Below are 25,825 nucleotides of genomic sequence, written 5' to 3'. Positions count from 1 at the left end.
TGATTCGTACTACACACTGTTGACCACAAACGGACTTTATCTACGTCTGGTGTGATACACGTCTAGAATATGAGGAATACCACAAAAATGTGGAGATATAATGGATAATAGACTAATAGATCGACGCCGAGGAGTAATAAATCACTTTGTGGATTCAAAAGAAAAAATTGATTGTATAACTATTGAAGCAGGAGCGAAAAAGAAGAAATTAGCATATATGCAGTTGTACACTTCCATATATTTTTCATCTCCAGATCTACCATAAGTAATGTATATTTACAAGTTTGTTCATCGCATCCATAATTTTTTCGTTCTTGGTTTGATACCGAGACAACGAACAAAATACAAATTCGTGTAACTGACAGTTGCCGACTCTGTTTAGAGACTTTCACTTGCTCTGTCGGTCATGTAACCCGAGATTCGTGGAGCAGATGACTATGGCTACTCCTCCGAGGTTGCCAATAGACATTTGACAAGGAGGGTTAAGATTCGTCATTTACTTGTCATAAGTAAAACCTCAATTAAAATCCTAGCGAAAGGAGGTGATAAGATACTGCTTTTGTAGAAAAACTGGAACTGATTTCGAGAGCAGCTACAGTTATAGAAAGTGAGTGCTTTACAACTATGCAAACAAAGCGCATTGGTGCAGTAAACACTTTCTCCCTGGGACAATCGTAGCTGAGGTAGACAGCTTGCAACGTGAAGCGTGAAAAGTAAGAGTAGCCTATGCATGAAACGACTTTCTTGTAATCAAAAAATTTGCCTTACTGCTTTAGACTAATCCATTAAGATGACTAGGGAAATCCAAGCGAATTTAGCAGGGTAAACTAGTATCACGCTCACAAGCCATTCTTATCACAACTGAGTTTCCAAGACTTGACTACGCTAGCTGCAAGAAGAATGCGTTTTCGTAGTTGGTATCAAGACTTGTCTGTCCGGACGTTCATTCTAGCACGACACTCTGTGTCCTCCAAATTTCTCATAGTCTTTATTTTCGAATGTCCGTACGGAGCATCTTGTAGCTGAAACTATTTGATTCTATACAGCAATGAAAAGCTTCTACGTGTCTGCAGCAATGTCTGACTGCTACACGAAGGAACGCTTTACAAAATCAGTGAGGCAGGAAACAGTGAAAGAAGTTCGGAATCCATACAGCAAGCCATCAAGAAAACGGCTAACACTGAATGCCACTTGAAGTAGCATATTATTTTCACTATTACACCTCGATAGTAGTTCCTACGAACCAAGGACCTTGCCGTTGGTGGGGAGGCTTGCGTGCCTCAGCGATACAGATAGCCGTACCGCAAGTGCAACCACAACGGAGGGGTATCTGTTGAGAGGCCAGACAAACGTGAGCTTCCTGAAGAGGGGCAGCAGCCTTTTCAGTAGTTGCAGCAGCAACAGTCTGGATGATTGACTGACCTGGTCTTGTAACACTAACCAAAACGGCCTTGCTGTCCTGGTACTGCGAACGCTGAAAGCAAGGGGAAACTACAGCCGTAAGTTTTCCCGAGGGCATGCAGCTTTACTGTATGGTTAAATCATGATGGCGTCCTGGGGTACAATAATACGGAGGTAAAACAATCCCCCTTCGGATCTCCGGGCGAAGACTCCTCAGGAGGACGTCGTTGCCAGGAGAAACAAATATGGCGTCCTACGGTTCGGAGCGAGGAATGTCAGATCCGGTAATCTGGCAGGTAGGTTAGAAAATTTAAAAAGGGAAAAGTTTAGGTTACAGCTAGATATAGTGGGAATTAGTGAAGTTCGGTGACAGGGTTATACATACAAAATCAGATAGGGGTAATGGTGGAGTATGTTCAACAATGAATAAAAAAATAGGAGCGCGGCCAAGCCACTACGAACAGCATAGTGAACCCATTATTGTAACAAAGATAGACACGAAACCCACGCCTACCACAGTAGTACAAATTTATATGTCAACCAGCTCCGCAGATGACGAAGAGATTGAAGAAATTATTCAGATAGTGAAAGGAGACGAAAATGTAATAGTCATGGAGGACTGGAATGCGATAGTAGGAAAAGAAGAGAAGGCAAAGTAGTAGGTGAATATAGAATGGGGTTAAGGAATGAAAGAGGAAGCCGCATTGTAGAATTTTGCACAGAGCATAACTTAATCATAGCTAACACTTGGTTTAAGAATCATGAAAGAAGGTTGAATACATTGAAGAAGCCTGGAGATACTAGACGGTATCAGATAGATTATATAATGGTAAGACAGATTTAGGAACCAGGTTTTAAATTGTAAGGCATTTCCAGGGGCAGATGTGGATTCCGACCACAATCTAATGGTTATGAACTGTAGCTTAAACTGAAGAAACTGTAAAAAGGATGGAATTTAAAGAGATGGGACCTGGATAAACTGACAGAATCAGAGGTTGTAGAGAGTTTCAGAGGGAGCATTAGCGAATGATTGACAAGAACGGGGGAAAGAAATACGGTAGAAGCAGAATGAGTAGCTTTGAGAAATGAAATATTAAAGGCAGCAGAGGATCAAGTACGTAAAAAGACGAGGGATAGTAGAAATCCTTGGGTAACAGTAGAGATATTGATTTTACTTGTTGAAAGAAGAAAATATAAAAATGCAGTAAATGAAGCATGCAAAAAGGAATACAAACGTCTGAAAAATGAGATCGACAGGAAGTGCAAAATGTCTAAGCAGGGATGGCTACAGGACAAAGGTAAGGATGTAAGGGCATGTATCCCTAGGGGTAAGATAGATACTGTCTCAGGAAAATTAAAGAGAGTTTTGGAGAGAAAAGAACCATTTGTATGAATATCAAGAGCTCAGATGGAATCCCAGTTCTAAGCAAAGAAGGGAAAGCAGAGAGTTAGAAGGGCGATGTACTTGAGGGCAATGTTATAGAAAGGGAAGAGGATGTAGACGAAGATGAAATGGGAGATATGATACTGCGTGAAGAGTTTGACAGAGCACTGAAAGACCTGAGTAGAAACAAGGCCCCGGGAGTAGACAACGTTCCATTAGAACTATTGACGGCCTTGGGAGAGCCAGTCCTGACAAAACTCTACCATCTGGTGAGCAAAATGTATGAGACAGGCGAAATACCCTCAGACCTCAAGAGGAATAAAATAATTCCAATCCCAAAGAAAGCAGGTGTTGACAGATGTGAAAATTACCGAACTATCAGTTTAATAAGTCACAGCTGCAAAATACTAACGCGAATTCTTTACAGACGAATGGAAAAATTGGTAGAAGCGGACCTCGGGGAAGATTAGTTTGGATTCCGTAGAAAGGTTGGAACACGTGAGGCAATATTGACCCTACGACTTATATTAGAAGATAAATTAAGAAAAGATAAACCTATGTTTCTGCCATTTGAAGACTTAGAGAAAGCTTTCGACAATGTTGACTGGAATACTCTCTTTCAAATTCTGAAGGTGGCAGGGGTCAAATACAGGGAACTAAGGGCTATTTACGATTTGTACAGAACCCAGATGGCAGTTATAAGAGTCGAGGGACATGAAAAGGAAGCAGTGGTTGGGAAGGGAGTGAGACAGGGTTGTAACATGTCTCAGATGTTATTCAATCTATATGTTAAGCAAACAGTAAAGGAAACATAAGAAAAATTTGGAGTAGGAATTAAAATCTATGGAGATGAAATTAAAGTTTTAAGGTTTGCTAACGACTTCACAATTCTGTCAGAGACATCAAAGGACCTGAAAAAGCAGTTGAACGGAGTAGACAGTGCCTTCAAAGGAGCATATAAGATGAACATCAGCAAAAGCGAAACGAGGATAATGGAATGTAGTCGAATTAAATCGGGTGATGCTGAGGGAATTAGATTAGGAAGAGCAAAATAACTGATGATGGTCGAAGTAGAGAGGCTATGAAATGAAGATTGTCAATGGCAATGAAAGCGTTTCTGAAGAAGAGAAATTTGTTAACATCGAGTACAGATTTAAGTGTCAGGAAGTTTTTTCTGAAATTATTTGTATGGATTGTAGCCATGTATGGAAGTGAAACATGGACGATAAATAGTTTAGACAAGAATCTTTGGAAATGTGGTGCTACAGAAGAATGCTGAAGACTAGATGGGCAGATCACGTAACTAATGAGGAGGTACTGAATAGAATTGGGGAGAAGATGAGTTTGTGGCACAACTTTACTAGAAGAAGGGATCGGTTGGTAGGACACCTTCTGAGGCATCCATGGATCATTAATTTAGTATTGGAGGGAAGTGCAGAGGATAAAAATTGTAGAGGGAGACGAAGGCATGAATACACTAAACAGATTCAGAAGGATGTAGGTTGCAGTATATACCCGGAGATGAAGAAGCTTGCACGGGATAGAGTAGCATGGAGAGCTGCACAAACCAGTCTCTGGACTGAAGACCGCAATAACAACAACGGTAGATGTCATATGAATATGTCAATATTGTTCCACTAACCACTTCTTTAGGAGCAATCTGGTGGTAAATTGGTTAAAAACTGTACCTAATTTTAGGGCACTACAGCAAACCTGCCCAGGCTTAGTCTGGTAACACTTTCGCTCTTATTACTATTGCGTTTCTTTTAATCTTAAGTGTACTGAAAATTGAAAAGCTCATTCAGCAGACTCTGTTCTCATTTACTGATAAAGCTTCCTAAATAAGCACTCGTTCCTTTGATGTATCGATACAAATAGACGGGCAGTTAAGTGTATTCAAATTAAGTCCGGTGATGCAGAGGGAATATTGCTCTCTAGACAGCAAAACAATTTTATGGTGGCAAAAGGAAAATGGGTGTAAAACCTAGATTGACAGTAGCAAGGATTTTCTCGAAAGATAAAAATGCCAACATCAATGATGAATTTTAAAGTTAGGAAGTCTTTTCGAAAAGTAATTGTCAGAATTCCTGCTATTATTTAATGGTGTACGTTATTGAAAGTAAACATACACATTATTTCTAGTTTAGCATTACTCAAGATTAGAGTCACAGAAATGAGAATAACATATTCTGGGCTATCGTTCTGTTTTCTATTCTTTTTAGATAGCTGGCCCCACTGCCTACCTGAAATTTGGAGAGAACAGTGTCTCGCGCTACACTCGACGAACTGGTCCCATCATGAAGGATTGGCTGGCCAGTGTGGCCGAGCGGTTCTAGGCGCTTCAGAGTGGAACCGCGCGACCGCTACGGTTGCAGGTTCGAATCCTGTCTCGGCCATGGATGTGTGTGATGTCCTTAGGAGAATTAGGTTTAAGTAGTTCTAAGTTCTAGGGGACTGATGACCTCAGATGTTAAGTCCCATAGTGCTCAGAGCCATGTGAACCATTTGCCACGAAGGGTTACAGAAACGCTTTTTTCTTGCCATTGTCTTAACTAAGGCTCTGTAACATTCCAAGCAGGTCGTCTCATGCTTAAGCTACCTCTTCTTTCATCTTTTACGTTCGGAGTTGTCTATCTCAGCCACGACTATGTCAATGACGGAAAGTTTCCTGAACCAACGCCATGTCTACATAGTTTTAAAGTGCTCTCTTTGTAAAACGGTAGCTGATTTCGTAATCAGTTCCAATTTTGCTGAAAATGCTGTATCTTATTAGTTCCTTTCTGTAGTACACGGTGGTCATAATTAAAATTTCGCTACTTGAGTGAGCCGAAAGGAAAAAAGAGTGACCATAGGAGAACGAAACTTTGTGGAAAAATTTGTAACGACAGAGAAATAACGAATACATCACTGAAAGAAATTCATTATAATTTTCGCATGAGAGGATTTAAATCTGATTATATTGATAATTTTGTTCTGCTGCTGTTCGAATGAGCTATGCTAATGGATATTTATGTATCTACATAAATTAATATGGAAATTCTGGGTGATCTAGAGTGTGTTTCACTTGTTAACTTCGATTTCGAACACAATTCGTAAATCCTTCTGGAGACCTCGATCCAGTGGGAGCAGGAATGGTAGCCTGCTTTACGAATAACAAGCAACAACGTACAAAGAACGTCGCTGCAAAGATTCGAAAGAAACGTCAGTACCATGGAATTGGATTTTTTTCATCATTTAGCAAACGAGAAGGAAACATTACCAAAGCAATCGACAGGCCTTAAAAGTATGGATCTCATGGTGAATAACATATGAAGAGGCAGATTAGCACATTGCCCAAATATGCAGTTTAGTGTCTGTGATAATGAACGTAATTTTCAGGTTCTTGTCTTCTGAATCCTTAAATGAATAACTATTTGATTGCGTTTATTCTCGCTTCTCTCTCCAAGAACGTACTTATGCATTCTCGTAGTAGGGTGGGGCAACACTGTATTCCAATTACTTTTCATTCTATTGAAACATCCTTTCCCTGCAAACCGTTACAGTGATTTATTTGTTTGTATTTTGGGAAAACTGCAATCGTAATGGATAATTATACACGTCAATGTTTTATATGCCGTATGCTGCAAGAGCGGAAACTAATATTACTACCTCTGATACCATGAACTGAAATTGTTAACAGCCCCTTTCGGGCAGGAAAGCTTAAAATGAGAAATTTAATTGAACGCTTTACGTATACACTACTGGGAAAACTCAGTACATCTGGAAAGAGGACGTCGATGTTGGTTCGATGGCGGCCTATGCTACCTGGGGGATAGAAGATGTACTGATTATGGTTTCAACATCGTCCGCCAACAGATAGCGTAGGGGCACACCTGCCAGAGTGCAAGCTGTGTTTATCCGTTAATAGGGAATGCTCACAGCCAGAAGGCTCCGTGTGGTGCAAACGTCTGAAACCTTGCCATAGAAACGCACTTGTGCTTTCCACAACCAAGTGAACGAGTCTGAAAGCCTTTCGAGTGGCGGGATGATTCATTCGGAAAATTATCACAAAGTTGAACGGGCTGCGTCAGTTACAGGTATCAGTGATCACTTGAACATTCTCGCAGCCGAAGAAGAGCACAGACTCACGGCTCGATCGTCGTATTGTAAGGGCACCAGTGGCATATCGTACAGCTACCACAGCGCAGGTAAGAGGGCTTGTGAGTCCAAACGTCTGAACCTGAAGTGTTGCAAGCCGGTTATAATCAGTGGGACTACGGGCACGCAGACCTCTGGCCCATCTTCCACTCAGGCCACAGCATCGACGTGCACGGCACGACCAGTGCCGTCAGAGGATCACTTGGAAGATGGAATGGCGCGCCGTGGTCTTCAGCGATAAAAGCAGATTCTGCCTGCACGCAAGTGATGGTCGACTGCGCGTACGAAGTACACCATCTGATCAAAAGTATCCGGACACCCCCAAAAACATACGTTTTTCATATTAGGTGCATTGTGTTGCCACCTACTGCCATGTACTCTATATCGGCGACCTCAGCAGTCATTAGCCATCGTGAGAGAGCAGAATGGCCGCTCCGCACATCTATCCAGGCCATCACTCAGCAATTCCAAACTGCATCAGGATCCACTGCAAGTACAATGACAGGCGGCTGCTCATAAGTCACACATCATGCCGGTAAATGCCAAATGACGCCTCGCTTGGTGTAAGGAGCGTAAACGTGGAACGATTGAACAGTGGAAAGAATTTGTTTGGCGTGAAGAATCACGGTACACAATGTGGTGATCCGATGGCAGGGTGTGGGTATGGCGAATGCCCGGTGACCGTCACCTGCCAATCTGTGTAGTGCCAACAGTAAAATTTGGAGGCGGTTGTGTTATGGTGTGGACGTGTTTTCATGGAGGGGGCTTGCACCCCTTATTGTTTTGCGTGGCACTATCACAGCACAGGTGTACATCGATGTCTTAAGCATCTTCTTGCTTCCCACTGTCGAAGAGCAATTCGGAGATTGTGACTGCATCTTTCAACACAATCGAGCACGCGTTCATAATGTACGGCCTGTGACGGAGTGGTTACACGACAATAACGTCCTTGTAATGGACTGGCCTGCACAGAGTCCTGACATGAATCCCAAAGAATACCTTTGGGATGTTTTGCAACGCCGACTTCGTATCAGGCCTCACCGAGCGACATCGATACCCTTCCTCAGTGCAGTACTCCGTCAAGAATGGGCTGCCATTCGCCAAGAAACCTTCCAGCACCTGACGGACAAGTTACAACTGTTGTTCATCCTTGGTATTTCTCTAAGGGGCACTAAACAGCGTTTGGTGCCTGTAGAACGTTCTTAGAGCCGTTCTTTGTCATTCTTGCAACAGGAAGATGATGTATTGTTACAATAGGATAATGCTCGTCCACACACTGCTCATGAAACCAACGTCATCTGCAAGATGTGCAATAACTTTCCTGGTCAGCATGATCTCTGAATTTGTCTCCAATTGAGCACGTGTGGGATGTGAAGATACGATAAGTGAATCATGGAACTGGTCAGCAAACAACTCCTACAGAATTATGTGACACATTTTGTTCGTGCAGGTTGCCCAAATCAGGGACAGGTATGCATTATTGTTCTTCTTTGATTCACTGGTACATAACTTATTGTTCTCCTTTGATTGACACGTACTAAACCTATTGTTCTGCTAAAGGAATCCTTCCTTTAGACTGACAAGTACTTAACCTATTGTTCAGCAAATAGAATCCTTCCTTTTGACTGACAGGTCCTTAACTATTGTTCCTCTACCCCCTCCCCTCCCCTTCACCCCCCCTCCCACTTCTCAGGAAACCTCACCCCTAGCTGCTAAAGGTACACTTTCAGGTCTGAGTTATTGGAATAGCCCCTCTCACGCTTATCACGTTGATTGACTACTTCTTTAAATTGATCAATTAATTAACCTCTCCCCCCCTCTGGTAAACACCTCCCCGTCCTCCCTCCCGAAAACTGGCTGCTCTGTGGTGCAGAGGAAGGATCTCATGACAGGAAATTCGAGGGAATATTGTTCATTTATAAAAATTGAGTTTGTGTGGGTTGGATTTCTGTTGCTCATCATTCTCTGCTGTTTGGAAAGATGTAGGTCTTGTAAGACGTAATTACATCGATTGGTTGTTTCTTTTTATCCCGGTCACACAAGGAATACCATCAAAAAACACCTATCACACGTAATTACACTAGCACATCTTTTGATCACAAAGCACGCACTGCCTGCCACCCCATGTCCACTGGACCACACAGAACGCCATTGCACATGCTCCCAGGAATCGGGATGCACAGGTGGCCCCCACGAAGTGACGACGCAGCTGTCAGCTGCCAAACCATGCACAGGTGTCAGTTGTGGTCCCGCGAGCATGAGGCAATTGCATCCCTTTCACACTTGACACCTCAGAAATACCTGTCGAAATATTTGTTCACCTAGGCACCATTGCTAGTGTGATGACACAAAGCTTTTGTATCCAGTGAGATGTCTGCATAACGGCTCACCCTCACATGCACAGCTACTCAATGTTATACTGCCATCACATGTCTATGTAAATAAGAGCCAAGTGCACATCTCGGAAATAGTACACTGCTGCAGAATTAATTAACAGTCGCTTTTGTCAGAGCTTTAGTGATGTCTCAGCTTGTCAGCATGGAAATTCTGATCCTAACAAGGCGTGATCACGAAAATAGCGCAGGATAACACCGATTGCATTCTTCCTCGCGATTCTAACAGGACAGCGCATCCGTCACTGAATATACCCGTCAAACTGCTGTTGCTGCCGGCGTGCAACCGCCATCTGCCATTGTTTTCTGCAGACGAGACTTTCATTGACAAAATTGTTTTGTACAGATCGCCATATTGCACTGACAGTTAAACCCCACAAAAGTCATCAAATGCTTCCAACGTACTCACCGTGCTGCTATGCAGCGCCATTGGAGGAAATTGCCGCCATAAACGTGTCTCCTGCACAGGAGAGTTTCTGTAAAGTTTGGAACGTAGGAGACGAGATACTGGCAGAAGTAAAGCTGTGAGTACCGGCCGTGAGTCGTGCTTCGGTAGCTCAGATGGTAGAGCACTTGCCCGCGAAAGGCAAAGGTCCCGAGTTCGAGTCTCCGTCGGTCACACAGTTTTAATCTGCCAGGAAGTTTCATATCAGCACACACTCCGCTGCAGAGCGAAAATCTCATTCTGGAAACATAGCAGACATGTCTAAAATTATATCTCCTGTGCTTGAAGAAAACCACAGACATAGGATGTGGTTATAACTCTAATCTGTGAAAGTAGGAACAGGGTCGAAAACAAGAACGCAGGGGTTATGAGATAAAAATTCATTTATATCTCATCCAACTTAAAGTAATTTTACTTTTTCATAAGTGGACACAACAACACTATCTTCACACATCTTCTTCTTCTTCTTCTTCTTCTGCTTGAGTCGGTGGAGACAAGGATACCTGTAGAATTCCAGGCCTTGAAAAGCAGCAAACTTAAAGATTCGATGCATCCATGAGATCTTCTCCTTCCCTTTCAGGTAGATGATGGTGTCCATGTGGTCGAATAATTGAAGCGAAGTCACAATATCTTTATAGGGTGTGCCAGGATCATCGCAGTGAATTCCATGGTAGAAATGCGTTAACCACTTTGCACCCTTCTGTGTCTTAGCACACTTCACATACTTGAAAGACCTAGGTAATGCAACGTTTGTTGAGAATGTCTCTATTACACTTGTATTTTCTGTGTACGCTACAGACCCAACATCTTTAAATATGAAGTTTCTACACTCACCATCATAGAAACCCTGAGCATCTGCAATGACTTTCTCACCTTGAGACGCCATTGTGAAATGCTCTAGGTATAGTGCAGCACATGTTCACTTATACAGCTCATTGCACAACATTGGTGAGTGGGCAGTAGTTGATAACAGGGTCATGTAGAACTGGAGCATGCATGGCAGTGTGTTCTTGAAATCTGTCGAAGATTCAAATTCAATTCGCACATCTGTACGTCCAGACTTAATTATCTCATCCTGTTTCGAGCAGTCTATTTCGATGACTAGTGATAACTCCTTGTACTTCGCTGGACTGAGTAGACACCATCCTCCTTCTTCTTCAGCACTTTCAAAGTAAGAAGCACGAATTCTTGCATACATGTCATATGCTAGACTGTACACATTTTCATTTCACTGCAGGTTTAAACTGTCATAAGGGGAGAATTCTGATTTCAGGTAGGCTTTTGCATTAGTGAACTCGCAGTTGTCGAACACATTGGAATCATTTGCTATATTCCCTCTTCTATCAGTCTGAAACGCAAGTATGATTAATGTAGTTGTCTCCAGCTGCAAAGAGGTTTTAATAACCTATGTCTGTACGCTCACAGACGGTAACACTGGGTACTCGAAAACATCCAACGAGTGAAATGTCACTGACAGAAATGTACTGGAATTCAGGACTTTTTAAAGCTTCGAATGCTCCTCTTTTCCATATTATCTTGCTGATTGTGATCATATTCTCCTCTTGAGCTCCTTGGATGTATGAGTTATTGTCCGTCGCACTCCGCACCAGAGTTAGTTCCTGTTTAGCATTCATACTAATATGCCTAATGTCCTCGAAGTACCCCTTAAGCATTTCTAGAGGTATGCATGCAGTAAGTGGCTTGTACTCTGCAACTGTTCTATACTATGGATGGTCTATGGGCCATCCAGCATTTTCGTAACTATGCAAATCTGTGGGTGATGCTGAGATGTATGTTTCAAGGTTTGATGTTATGCCGACATTGCATGTATGGCCGATCTCAGGCCCACTGATTTCATAGAGTATCTCTTGGAACAGGAATGCTAAAGTGTTACGTGTAAGCTTGGATCCCACTGTATCGCTGCCATCGATTTTCTTCAATGAGCCCTCTAGATATATGAAACTCTTGCAGAAAGTACCAGTCCGCCTTGGCGCTGGATGACAATCCTAATGTCGTTGTTCCTGTTAAAAGTGGTTGAAGCGTAAGGTTTATGAGAGAAGTATTCCTGACATATAATTCTCTCATCATACTCTACTGGACTGGTTGTATTGAGTGAGGATATCATTGCTAGGTTTCAAGCCAACTGATTTAAGAAACTTGTAGTTCGCACATATTACCACTTTGCAGTTTGTAGCGAAGTGACATGCTGTGGATTGCCTACACTGGTTTTATACCGTACGTCCATCTTGCCTTAGATATAATCGTACAATGACTTCCTCACCACGAAAGTCTACGCGTTGATTATTCTGTTGCACAATACGCAGCTCCAAATAATCCAATGTTTGAGCTGTCGCCGGAAGGTATATTGCAATGGCAGGAGTCTAACAATCTTATACCCCGTTGCAACTGAGGGGAAGAATCCGTAAATAGTATGAATTAGGCTGTCGTTGAGATAGGAGTTCGTTGCAATGTTACACTCAACTCGGATTTCGCTGACGGACAGTGTGTCCGCAGTTTGATCTGACTTGTAAAATTTACTATGATCCTTCTTCAAAACCTGCCCTTTCGTGAAACCAAGTAGGCGCTTTCTTGAACCTTTCTGGTTAAAGTCAATCGTTGCATTTAGTTCTTATTTCAGATTTAAGTCTATTGAGGTTTGCACGTACCTCAATACTTTTTCCAGTCTTTTTTAAGACTTAGTTTCAACCATCGATATCGTATGTATCCGGTTCTGTTTCCACAATATCTTTTTCAGCATTAATATCCAGATGCAGTTTGTTGTTAGTTTCGATGATATTCGGGATGCTGCTGAACGTCTCCAGTCCAATCAGTGCAATACTCCATTCACCAATGCTCAAATCAATTGGTGGGAAGTAATTTCCATGCAATACAAATGATCGTTCTTTTAACGCCAAAGCGTAAGATATTGCATCCGAACCTCAACTGATGAAGGAATGTTTAAAGCTGCTCTTTATGTAGCTTGCGTGTTCTTCTTTGTAAACGTCAAGAGAAACATGGAACATAGATGTCGGCAGAGGTATGTATTAAAGTCCTTAAAGCTCTGATAATTGTAGAACACATGTCTTCTGTGGGTGAAGTATCGTTGTAATTCTCATGGCGGTTGCAGGTCACCAAATGATTCGAAATAGTGTGCAGTATCCGCATTTTTCGTAACATATGACACCCAGTGGGTGATGGGGCCTCCAGAAACATCTGAATTCACAATATCACATTCACCAGTTTTCCACATAGTCTTTTGTAATGTATCCCGCTTAAACACACCACGGAATCTTGGAACGTTGAATTTTTTTTCTAACAAAGTTAAGAGGGTCAGTATTTGTGAGTGGTCGATCTGGTAGGACCGCTAATGGTTTTTTTTTATTTAGTATGCCCTTTTCTGTACGGTTTCAAGTATAGTCCTGTTTCTATGGCTGCGGCTTCCATCATGCGGTTATATCTTCTTGTCTCTTCTAACTGCGCTTGCGAGTTTTGCGCGTTCTTGACCGTTCGTGCAATAGCTGCAGCACCGCCAGCAAGTGACCCGAGCGCGGGGAGGGGTGGGATAAGAAATGGACACCAGTGCATCGTTTGGCAGCTGACAGCCGCATCGTCACTTTGCAGGGGCCGCCTGTGCATCCCGATTCCTGCTAGCGTGTGCAGTGGCGTTCTGTATGGTCCAGTGGACATGGGGATGGCAGACGGTGCGTGCTTTGTGATCAAAAGATGTGCCAGTGGTATTACGTGTGATAGGTGTTTCATGATGGTATTCCTTGTGTGACCGGAATAAAAAGTGACAAGCGATCAATGTAATTACTTGGTTCAAATGGTTCAAATGGCTCTGAGCCATCTATGGTCATCAGTCCCCTAGAACTTAGAACTACTTAAACCTAACTAACCTAAGGACAACACACAACACCCAGTCATCACGAGGCAGAGAAAATCTCTGACCCCGCCGGGAATCGAACCCAGGAACCCGGGCGCGGGAAGCGAGAACGCTACCGCACGACCACGAGGTGCGGACCGTAATTACTTCTTACAAGACCTACATCTCTCCAAACAGCAGAGAATGATGAGCAACAGATATCCAACCCACACAAACTCAATTTTTATAAACAAACAATATTCTCTCGAATTTCCTGTCATGAGATCCCTTCTCTGCAAGACAGAGCAGCCAATTTTCGGGAGGGAGGGTGTTTACCAGAGGAGAAGAGATTAATTAATTGATCAACATAAAGAACTAGTCAATCAAATTGATAAGCGTGAGAGGGGCTATTCCAATAACTCAGACCTGAAAGTGTACCTGTAGCAGCTAGGGGGGAGGTTTCTGAGAGGTGGGAGGGGGGTGAATGGAGGGGGAGGGGGCAGAGGAATAATAGTTAAGGACCTCTCAGTGAAAAGGAATGATTCTTTTAGCTGAACAATAGGTTAAGTACTTGTCAATCAAAAGGAAGAGTCCTTTTAGCAGATCAATAGCTTAAGTACCTACCAGTCAAAGGAGAGCAACAGGTTAATTATCTGTCAATCAATGGAGAACAATAGGTGAATTACCTATCAATAAAAGGAGAATAATAGGCTTCCCCTGAGTGCATACCTGCCCATGATGTAGGCAACCTGCACTAACAAATTGCGCCACAAAGGCCTTTGGTCCATTACTCACGGCTCGTGTTGTCTGTAGTTCAACCATGACTAGACTGTCAATACCACTGTTCGATTTCGTTCGCATTGTGCCAGGAAGAGCTCTCAGTAAGGGAAGTGTCCAGCAGCTCAGAGTGAATCAAAGAAATGTTGTTCAGACATGGAGGAGATACAGAGAGACAGGAACTGTCGATGACATGCCTCGCTGGGGCCGCCCAAGTGAACTGCTGTGGTGGATAAACGCTACCTACGGATTATGGCTTGGAGGAACCCTGACAGCAACGCCACCATGTTGAATAATGCTTTTTGTGCAGCCACAGGACGTCGTCTTACAACTCAAACTGTTTTCAATAGGCTCCATGATGCGCAACTTCACTCCCTACATCCATGCCGAGGTTCACCTTTGCAGCCATGACACCATGCAGCGTAGTACAACATGCTGAATAGACTGCTCGGGAAAGGCATCATGTTCTTTTCAGCGATGAGAGTCGCAAATGCCTTCGACTAGACAATCGTCGGAGTCGTACTTGGAGGCAACCCGGTCAGGCTGAACGCCTTAGACACACTGTCCAGCGAGTGCAACAAGGTGGAGGTACCCTGCTGTTTTGGGGTGACATTATGTGGAGCATAAGTGCGCCGCTGGTGGTCATGGAACGCACCGTAATAGCTGTACGATACGTGAATGTCGTCCTCCAACCGACAGTACAACCATATTAACAGCATATTCGCGAGGCATTCATGGACGACAATTCGCGTCCCCATCGTGCACATCTTGTGAATGATTTTCTTCAGGATAACGACTTCGCTCGTCTAGAGTGGTCAGCATATTCTCCAGACATTAACCTAATCGAACATGCCTGGAATTTATTGAAAAGGGCTGTTTATGGACGACGTGACCAACAAATCACTCTAATGGACCTACACCGAATCGCCGTTGAGGAGTGGGACAATCTGGACCACCAGTGCCTTGATGAACTTGTGGATAGTATGCCACGACGAATACAGACATGCATCAATGCAAGAGAACGTGCTGTTAGATATTAGGGGTACCTCTGAAAGTCTCGCTGTATGATGGTAAAACATGCAATGTGCGGTTTTCATGAGCAGTAAACAGGGTGGAAATGATGTTTATGTTGATCTCTATTCCAATTTTCTGTACAGTTTCCCGACCTCTAGGAACCGAGGTGCTGGAAAATTTTTTTTCGTATATGTGTAAAAGTGTGGAATGAACTGACATTCCATGTCGATAGCACTCATTAACTCGTGAGAATAATAAGCTAGTTGTGCTTCACAAAAACGATGTTTTCTAAATCCTTGTAGCTATTTGTCAATAAATCGTTTTCTTCGAGGTAAATCATAGCGTTCGAACACAGTATAAGTTCAAAAATCCTACTGCAACTCGATGTTAGGGACATGGGTCAGTAACACAGCCAATTACTCCTACCTCCATTCTTGAGTACTGATGTGAACTGTGAACCTTTCCAGCCTTTAGGCACGCACCTATCGACGGCCGAGCTGGTGCATTGTATATCATTGCTAAATATGGAGCTATAATAACAGTATACTCTGAAGGGAATATAAACGGTATCCAATATGGACCGGAGGCTTATCTTTATTAAGTGATTTAAACAGCTTCGCTACATGGAGGATATCTGTGTCAAAGTTACTCATGTTGGCATTTGTTTTTGATTCGAATTCTGGACAATTTACTTATCTTCTGTGGATTGTCTTTGTTGAAATAGCAGTTTCTTCTATTGGCTTGGCACTACAGTCGGAGACTTTTGGGACCAAGCTGCCCAAACCCAGTTCCCTTTCAAACCCGAAATAAGAGCTTCACGAAATTACCTGTGAGTCTGTGATCATGCTCAGACGTTTAAAAATAACTAAATGCTTTGTTTTCACGCTTTTTGTTATCTAAAGTGCCATAGTTTTTAGCCTCTACCGGTAGACGTAATGGCAAGTTCAAACGAGTTCCGCCCGCATTTCGTGGTCGTGCGGTAGCGTTCTCGCTTCCCACGCCCGGGTTCCCGGGTTCGATTCCCGGCGGGGTCAGGGATTATCTCTGCCTCGTGACGGCTGGGTGTTGTGTGCTGTCCTTAGGTTAGTTAGGTTTAAGTAGTTCTAAGTTCTAGGGGACTGATGACCATAGATGTTAAGTCCCATAGTGCTCAGAGCCATTTCAAACGAGTTCCGCGACTGAGATTAACGAGACCGTGGTGAAAGCGCCGCTGGACGTTATCGCGACTGGGACATATTTGCGCAGCTCGTCTTAGAAGTGAAGTTAGTGCTTTGTTGTATACAATGTTATTAAACAAGAAAGAACGTCACCGGAATCCAGTAAATTTGCGTTCATTCACAAGAACTGCTACGTAGCCGCTGAACTTACACATTCTAGATACACCGCAAAAACACTCACCAACTGGTATCTACACTCCTGGAAATTGAAATAAGAACACCGTGAATTCATTGTCCCAGGAAGGGGAAACTTTATTGACACATTCCTGGGGTCAGATACATCACATGATCACACTGACAGAACCACAGGCACATAGACACAGGCAACAGAGCATGCACAATGTCGGCACTAGTACAGTGTATATCCACCTTTCGCAGCAATGCAGGCTGCTATTCTCCCATGGAGACGATCGTAGAGATGCTGGATGTAGTCGTGTGGAACGGCTTGCCATGCCATTTCCACCTGGCGCCTCAGTTGGACCAGCGTTCGTGCTGGACGTGCAGACCGCGTGAGACGACGCTTCATCCAGTCCCAAACATGCTCAATGGGGGACAGATCCGGAGATCTTGCTGGCCAGGGTAGTTGACTTACACCTTCTAGAGCACGTTGGGTGTCACGGGATACATGCGGACGTGCATTGTCCTGTTGAACAGCAAGTTCCCTTGCCGGTCGAGGAATGGTAGAACGATGGGTTCGATGACGGTTTGGATGTACCGTGCACTATTCAGTGTCCCCTCGACGATCACCAGTGGTGTACGGCCAGTGTAGGAGATCGCTCCCCACACCATGATGCCGGGTGTTGGCCCTGTGTGCCTCGGCCGTATGCAGTCCTGATTGTGGCGCTCACCTGCACGGCGCCAAACACGCTTACGACCATCATTGGCACCAAGGCAGAAGCGACTCTCATCGCTGAAGACGACACGTCTCCATTCGTCCCTCCATTCACGCCTGTCGCGACACCACTGGAGGCGGGCTGCACGATGTTGGGGCGTGAGCGGAAGACGGCCTAACGGTGTGCGGGACCGTAGCCCAGCTTCATGGAGACGGTTGCGAATGGTCCTCGCCGATACCCCAGGAGCAACAGTGTCCCTAATTTGCTGGGAAGTGGCGGTGCGGTCCCCTACGGCACTGCGTAGGATCCTACGGTCTTGGCGTGCATCCGTGCGTCGCTGCGGTCCGGTCCCAGGTCGACGGGCACGTGCACCTTCCGCCGACCACTGGCGACAACATCGATGTACTGTGGAGACCTCACGCCCCACGTGTTGAGCAATTCGGCGGTACGTCCACCCGGCCTCCCGCATGCCCACTATACGCCCTCGCTCAAAGTCCGTCAACTGCACATACGGTTCACGTCCACGCTGTCGCGGCATGCTACCAGTGTTAAAGACTGCGATGGAGCTCCGTATGCCACGGCAAACTGGCTGACACTGACGGCGGCGGTGCACAAATGCTGCGCAGCTAGCGCCATTCGACGGCCAACACCGCGGTTCCTGGTGTGTCCGCTGTGCCGTGCGTGTGATCATTGCTTGTACAGCCCTCACGCAGTGTCCGGAGCAAGTATGGTGGGTCTGACACACCGGTGTCAATGTGTTCTTTTTTCCATTTCCAGGAGTGTATACATATTGATAAGAGATAATGACTGGGTGCTAACTATGTGTTCATACAAGATCGAAAACAATCGAGTGTGAATACAGTTACGCCCTTAGACGGTAGAATGACTTAGTTTTGTCACAATGCTTCATTGATGTTGTTATTAGTGCAGCGGCAGCTGCTGCTTGGTAGTAAGTTTACTATTAGCGTAAAACATTACCGATATCCAGTAAAGAGAGGAACAAGCTCCAACGATTGTAATGTCAGAGAATTTTTTCTAGAAAGAGCTACAAGAATCTTTAAGTATGAGCCACTAAGTAAAGATATCCCAAACCGTGCAAGAGTTCAAAGAGAGTTTCAGAGTGGAATATGTGAAAGATTCGAAAATATTACTCATATACAATGAATATGTGAAAAGAAGGGCTTGGTAGATATAGTCTCGTTAGATACATAAAGATGTTAGAAAAATGCGAATACATTGAAACAAGTGAATATTGTAGAGACCAGCCCATAGAAGTTTTTGCTTGTGAATTAACTGTGAAAATCGTTGACTTCAATGTAAATTCGTACTTGGAAACACTGGACTTTTCATGTGGTATAAGGATTCTTTACAATGAGATATGTCAGAAAATGAGCAGTTAATACTCGGTGGCGCTATCAGATTAGATTTTTTGAAAGGATTCTGACAGAAAAAATATGATCTGGTAACCTTATTTGTATCGTATAAGTAGATCTCAGTAATTTTTCAAACGCGGGCGGGTAAAGACAGTCGAAATGTGACTAATAATGTTTACTTTTATTACGTTCAAAGCAAGAAAATAATTGTAGACCCAGTAACAAATAGTCTCACTGCTTATGTTTACAAGTTAGGATAAATAATAGAGTACGTCATGAAATGGAGTCTTCTGAATGTAAATCAACCATAATAATTAATGACAAAAGGACTGGCATTTTTGAAAATCAGAAGAGATGACATGGGATAAAATTTATAGTGAAACAAATGCTCATATGAAGTTTAATAGGTTGTGTGATATGCTCATATCATTATTTCTACCCAGCTTTTCTCACAAACTAATCAGAAAGGCCATTAAACTGGCACATAATTGAAAGTGAATCACTATTCAAATTACTAAGAAAAGATATTAATAACATCCACGTTTTGTGAGAAATTAGTAAATCTGACAAGAGATATATGTAATATAGTGATAGAGAGGACAAATGCTCACATACCATCATTACATCACTATTGATTTAAGTAGAAGATCTGTAAATTGTCAGTCGCAGGTAATAGATATGTTTAATAATCATTTCCTAAATGTACTAAGAAATATATGAACAAGCAGTTAGTGAGAAGAATCGCAGAATGTTGAAAATGCAGCTAAAGTCAATTTCAATGATAGGTATGTTTCACACATTCCCCTCCTAAAAGTAAGAAAATTACATGTTCTTTCAAAAATAAACATTCATCTAGAATCCACAGTGTTTTCAACAGAGTACTAAAGACGAACCTCATAAAATAAGTGCCGTCTACTGCGAAATATGTCATGCATTACTAACTCAGGGCAGATAGCAATATACCATTGATAACAACCACACCCTCACCCCGCCATATGAAAGGTGATAGGAGAAATTTCAATAAGAACCGACCCATTTCACTACTGACATCATTTTCCAAAATATTTGCGATTGTGCTGAGCTCCAGATCTTAACTGATCAACAACAATTTCCTTAGTAAATCACAAATGTGCACATCAGAGGAGTTGCACAACTGAGAATGCTATTCGCACGACCGCTCACCAAAATTTACTACCGTAAAACGATAATGGAACAGCGAATAACATTTTCTGTTGATTATCTAAGAAATCTGACTGTATGAATTAGGAGGTTTTATAGAATTGGAGGTACTGCCAACCAATGGATGATATATCTAACAAACCTAATGCATAATGTTATACTTACTAATTCTTCCTTTGTAAGGATGGGAGACTCTTCTGAATAGGGGAAATAACTTATTGGGTTTCATAAGGCTCTATTGCAGGTCCTCTCTTGTTACTCATATATGTTCAAATGGTTCAAATGGCTCTGAGCACTATGCGACTTAACTTCTTGGGTCATCAGTCGCCTATAACTTAGATCTAATTAAACCTAACCAACCTAAGGACATTACACACATCCATGCCCGAGGCAGCATTCAAACCTGCGACCGTAGCGGTCGCTCGGCTCCAGACTGTAGCGCCTAGAACCGCTCGGCCACTCCGGCCGGCAATCATATATGTACACGACCTTTCTTGTAATACACGATAATCATAGTTAATTCTTTTGTTGATAATACCGGTATTGTAATCAGTACTGACATACATGCAACAACATAAGAAAAGATGAGTAATGTTCTTATAGTAAAGAGTGCTTTTCTACAAACTCTCTCACTCTAAATTTAGAAGCCACAATTAATTGAACTCTCTACATCTGCAGGTACTTCACCAATGATGAAGGTAACACACAGTGAGGACAGTGTAACTGGAATGGATACTTCAAAACTTTTAGGTTTGCAGTTTGGTGAGGATTTAAACTGGAGGAAACACAGTTTTTAGCTCCTAAAACATCTCAGTTCATTCACATTTGCACTTTGAATCATTGTAAATCTTACGGAGAGAGAATTCATTAAGTAATATGATCTGCGTATTTTCATTGAATAATGTCGTACGAAATAATACTCTGGGGAAACCCATCTTCATGGAAGAAAATTTTTATTGCTCAAATATATTTTTTGTGAATAATAAATATTTTTTTTATTTGTGATACGCAGTGTATCTATTCTTTTATGAAGTTTCTTGTAAGTAGCCCACTACTATTCAGAAGGAACAATGAAGGGCATCATGAAAAAATCAGAAGAGGAATGACATTTGCTATTCCACATTAATCTTTAGCTGAAAAAAATTGCTTAAGAATGCTGCCAACAGGATTTTGGTCACTTGCCAAACGATACACAGTAGCTTACATACAGAAAAGTTAAATATGAAAACAAACTGGAAAGGTTTCCCCTTGAAAATGCCTTCTATACCATAGATGCTGTATGCAAATGTTGGTGTGTAGGATTAACTAATTCCCATCTGTATTAAAACAAACACCAGTAACTGGTTACGTCGTAAATATCGTTTCACGTGAACTGGTAACATGAATGTAAAATGATTGGATCCACATCATTATGATTAATCGTGCAAATGTTCCAGGGAATAATAAAGGAACTATCTATCTCACTAACTAAATGTTAAAAGCAGCGTGTTGTAGAGTCCAAGAGTTAGTAGGTAATTACAGCAAAGACTTAGAGGGACTGTAACTTCGGCCACACGCACATATCTTAAGTCTCAGCGAAAAAGCCTTGACTGTTCTCTCACTAGTAAACAAGACGCATTCTTCCAGAATGTGATGTAATGACCGACGTACAAGTCAAGCCACTGATGCCTCCGATAGAAGTTGGGAGCCGGGAGCCAATTGCTCTATTCAGATCCTCCTGAAGAGTTCGTAGCGTAAGCCGTAAACTAACGTTTGTAGATGAAAACATAATAGAAGATCAGAATTCTTTATGGTTTCATTGACTACGATTTTTAGACATTGGTTCAGACTGAAGCCTACAAAGTATTCATGTGCGTACATTGTATTTTTGGCAGTGCCTTATAGTGCAAATATTTCAGGAAGCCATCTAAACATTGAATTTAGTTTGCGTTGTGCCTTCCCCTCTCCAGTCCAATTCGCTGGATGTTTACTGAATCCATGGCATGAACGAAATATTGTTCACCAATATTTTCACTTTATGTGGTATTTCAAACAATAATGAATACTGCGTTTCTTTTCCTTTGCATGCTTGGATTTATCGGTCTTGGCACAACTTTCGCTGACTATGAATCTCATTGATCATTTTACTGTTGTCAGTGACGCTTATGTGCTAGTAAATTCGAGACCCTCTTTTTCTCATCCCACTCAACAAACCTTTGCCTACTGCTCTGCTATTTTAATGTGTTATTGTGTCCCTGAATACTTCATTTACCCCCAAAAATTATAAAACATTGTAAAATATTATACTATTCAGCCGTCGTTTTGCTATATACTAGATACAAACGTTTAGCTAAATATAACAGGTTATTTACTTGCCTTGGTATTGTAACATTCTTCCACATTTCCGCAGTTAAATTTGTACCTTCCCTTCCTGGGACATGGCACCAGTGTTCAGGTACCGTCAGAGCAATTATCCTGGCGTATGAAGACATTGTTGAAAATATTACTGCGATGACATTGAAGATAATGTTCATTCGTATTTGGAACTTTCCAAAACTTCCAAGTTCTTCTATTATATCTTCAAATTTAATATTTTGGTTAATCAAGTTGTGTTTAACTCCAGCCTGAAACTAAACATATTCAGAAGCATAGAATTTTAGTACTGCTGTTTCTCGCTCCGTTGTAATATTGATTTAAAAATTGTTAGGAGAATTAGATTGACGTTGGTACTTGTAAATTTTGCATGAGGTACCTGTTCCAGATCTTTGCAGGAAAGAGTTGCCTAGAAATACAACTCTGGCTAGGACAAACATTTGTTTGAATCAGTTCGTCTTAGTATAACAGATTTTGATATTTATATAACAAGAACGGAGCATTATCTGAAAAACTACCTTCAAGATGCAACTCACAGTTGTTTTCGCAGAGGAAAAACCAAAGGAAACATAGTAGCAGTACAGGTAATGACAGTAAAATGAGTTCCCCTTCTCTATCTTACACCTCTGTTTATAATATGAAGAACGTTATCGTCTGTATCGGATGCTGGCACTGACGACAGTTAGATCATCACAACACGGAACCACAATGCCTGATTACCTTGCAGTCTGCCATAGCGCGTTGTTTTTTGTGGTGTTTTGCCCCCAGCGTCTTGTACACAGGACGACTGTATGACTTCTGCACGGCCCTACGGTTTGTACACCTTGCTAATCGCTGTTAACTGCTCAGCTTGCTTAGCAATCGCGCCGCGTGCACTGAAAAAAGCGCACCATAATTACGCAAAAACCGACATCGACGAGTTAGATAAGCGTTTTCCTTAAGATAAAGACAGTGGCGACTGCAGTTACACGTTGCATTACAGAAATTTCTTCTACAAATTTGCAGCTATGTTTCCCACCAGTAGACTCCCCTTCGTCACGAAAGCTCTCTTTAGCTGTGCTAGCCTACTTTATATGTTCTCCTTGCTTCGTCCATCATGGGTTATTTTGACTGAAAGGTAACAGAATTCCCTGACTTTGTTCATTTCGTGATCACCAGTTTTAATGTCGAGTTTCTCGCTATTCTCATTTTTGCTTCGTCTCGTGACGTTTGTCCTTTTCCGATTTATTCTCAACCCATTAGACTATTCCATCCACTCATCCTGTAATTCTTTTTCACTTTCATTCAGGATATCAAATTCATCAGCGAATCTTAACTTTGGTATCTGTTCACCTTGCACTTTAATCCCACTCTTGAACCTTTCTTTTGTTTTCGTCATTGCTTCTTTGCTGGCTGAGTAAACAGGAGGAGCAAAAGACTACGTCCCTTTCTTACAACCTTTTTAATCCGAGAATTTCTTTTTGTTCTTCCACTCTTATTTTTTCCTATTGGTTATTCTACGTATTCTGTATCATCCGTCTTTCCCTATAGCTTACCCCTATTTTTGTCAGGATTTTGAACATCTTGTACCATCTTCCATTGTCGAATGCTTTTTCCAGGTCGACGAATCCTGTGCACGTGTCTTGATTTTTCGTCAGTTTCGTTTCCATCAAGGAACTGCCTCTTTGGTGCCTTTGCCGTTCCTAACGTCAAACTGATCCTAATCTTGGACGCATGAGCTGTTACTCCGACTGTGTGATGATTCTCGCACTTCTCAGCTCTTGCAGTCTTCGGAATTGTGTGGATGATGTTTCTCCTAAAGTCTGGTGGTACATCGCCAGTCTCATACATTCTACACACAAACCTGAACAATTGTTTCGTTTCCACTTCCCGCAATGACTTTAGCAATTGCGACTCTTCTATCAGTGACGTGTGACAACAGAAGCTAGCAAAAGGAAAGCTGAAGTACTAAATTTCATGTTTAAGAAACCATTCACGCTCGGGGATCGTACAAACAAACGATCGTTTGAACATCACACAGACTCCCGTACAGAAGACATACTCGTAGTAATAGATGCCCCTGGCGTAGAGAAGCAGCTGAAACAGTTGACAAGTAAGTCGCTATATCCGTATGGAATCCCAATTCGGATTTACAAAGAGTAATTTACTGCACAGGTCCCTTATTTAGGTCTGGAACCGCGTGACCGCTACGGTCGCAGGTTCGAATCCTGCCTCGGGCATGGATGTGTGTGATGTCCTTAGGTTAGTTATGTTTAAGTAGTTCTAGGTTCTAGGGGACTGATGAACTCAGAAGTTTAGTCCCATACTGCTCAGAGCCATTCGAACCATTTGAACCCTTACGTAGCTTGTATTTATCGCGAATCTGTCGTCCAGAGAATTGTCCCAAACGAATGCAAACAAGTTGAGGTGACTCATGTACACTCATGCTCATAAATTAAGGATAATTGCAGAATGTGGTGCCACACAACGTGGCACTACACAAAACTGGCGATAATAGCATAGGCACATTGGGAACACACACGACACAGATCTGTAAGTCCACGGTATTGGTGATAAGTTGAGAAAAACGTCCCGATACACATGTGCTACTCTGGATCAGGTGGTCGAGCAGCCGCTGGGGTACAGCCTCCCATTCTTGCACCAGTGCTTGTCGGAGCTCCTGAAGTGTCATAGGGGTTTGAAGACGTGCACCGATACGTCGACCGAGAGCATCCCAGACGTGCTCGATGGGGTTTATGTCTGGAGAACAGGCAGGCCACTCCATTCGGCTGATATCTTCTGTATCAAGGTACTCCTCCACGATGGCAGCTCGGTGGGGCCATGCGTTATCATCCATCAGGAGGAAGGTGGGACCCACTGCACCTTTGAAAAGCCGGGCATACTGGTGCAAAATGACGTCCCTATACACCTGACCTGTTAGAGTTCCTCTGTCAATGACATGTAGGTGTATACGTGCACCAATCATAATCCCACCCCACACCATCAAACCACGACCTCCATACAGGTCCCTTTCAGAGACATTAAGGGGTTGGTATCTGGCTCTTGGTTCACGCCAGATCAAAATCCGGCGAGAATAACTGTTCAGACTACACCTGGACTCGTGCTTGAACATAACCTGGGACCACTGTTCCAGTGACTATGTACTGTGTTCTTGATATCAGGGTTTACGGGCTATTCTGTGACCAGGGGTCAGTGAAATGCACCTTGCAGGTCTCCGGGCGAATAAACCATGTCTGCTCAGTCGTCTGTAGGCTGTGTGTCTGGAGACAACTGTTCCAGTGGCTGCGGTAAGGTCCCGAGCAAGGCTGCCTGCAGTACTACGTGGCCGCCTGCGGGCACTGATGGTGATATATCGGACTTCTTGTGTTGTTGTACACTGTGGACGTCCCGTACTGTAGCGCCTGGACACGTTTCCTGTCTGCTGGAATCGTTGCCATAATCCTGAGATCACACTTTGT

The 25,825-nt window shown here is 42.8% G+C and overlaps 1 protein-coding gene across 1 annotated transcript in view; it reads right to left on the bottom strand.

Annotated features, from left to right (window-relative positions):
• The window catches only part of LOC126251823 (solute carrier family 22 member 7-like), a 134,470-nt gene extending 111,262 nt beyond the window's left edge, over positions 1-23,208 (bottom strand). Inside the window, exons 1-2 of the mRNA XM_049952485.1 lie at positions 23,088-23,208; positions 22,371-22,624 (exon numbers count right to left, since the gene is read on the bottom strand). Of these exons, the coding sequence (XP_049808442.1) occupies positions 22,371-22,624; positions 23,088-23,102 (269 nt within the window). The 5' untranslated portion in view covers positions 23,103-23,208. The remainder of the gene's footprint in view (positions 1-22,370; positions 22,625-23,087) is intronic.
• Positions 23,209-25,825: the final 2,617 nt, after the last annotated feature.

Source organism: Schistocerca nitens, chromosome 4, assembly GCF_023898315.1.
Source record: "Schistocerca nitens isolate TAMUIC-IGC-003100 chromosome 4, iqSchNite1.1, whole genome shotgun sequence".
NCBI classification, from domain to species: Eukaryota; Metazoa; Arthropoda; class Insecta; order Orthoptera; family Acrididae; genus Schistocerca; species Schistocerca nitens.
The sequence above is the reverse complement of the archived record's forward strand: the minus strand, read 5'-3'. Positions and strand labels throughout refer to the sequence as shown.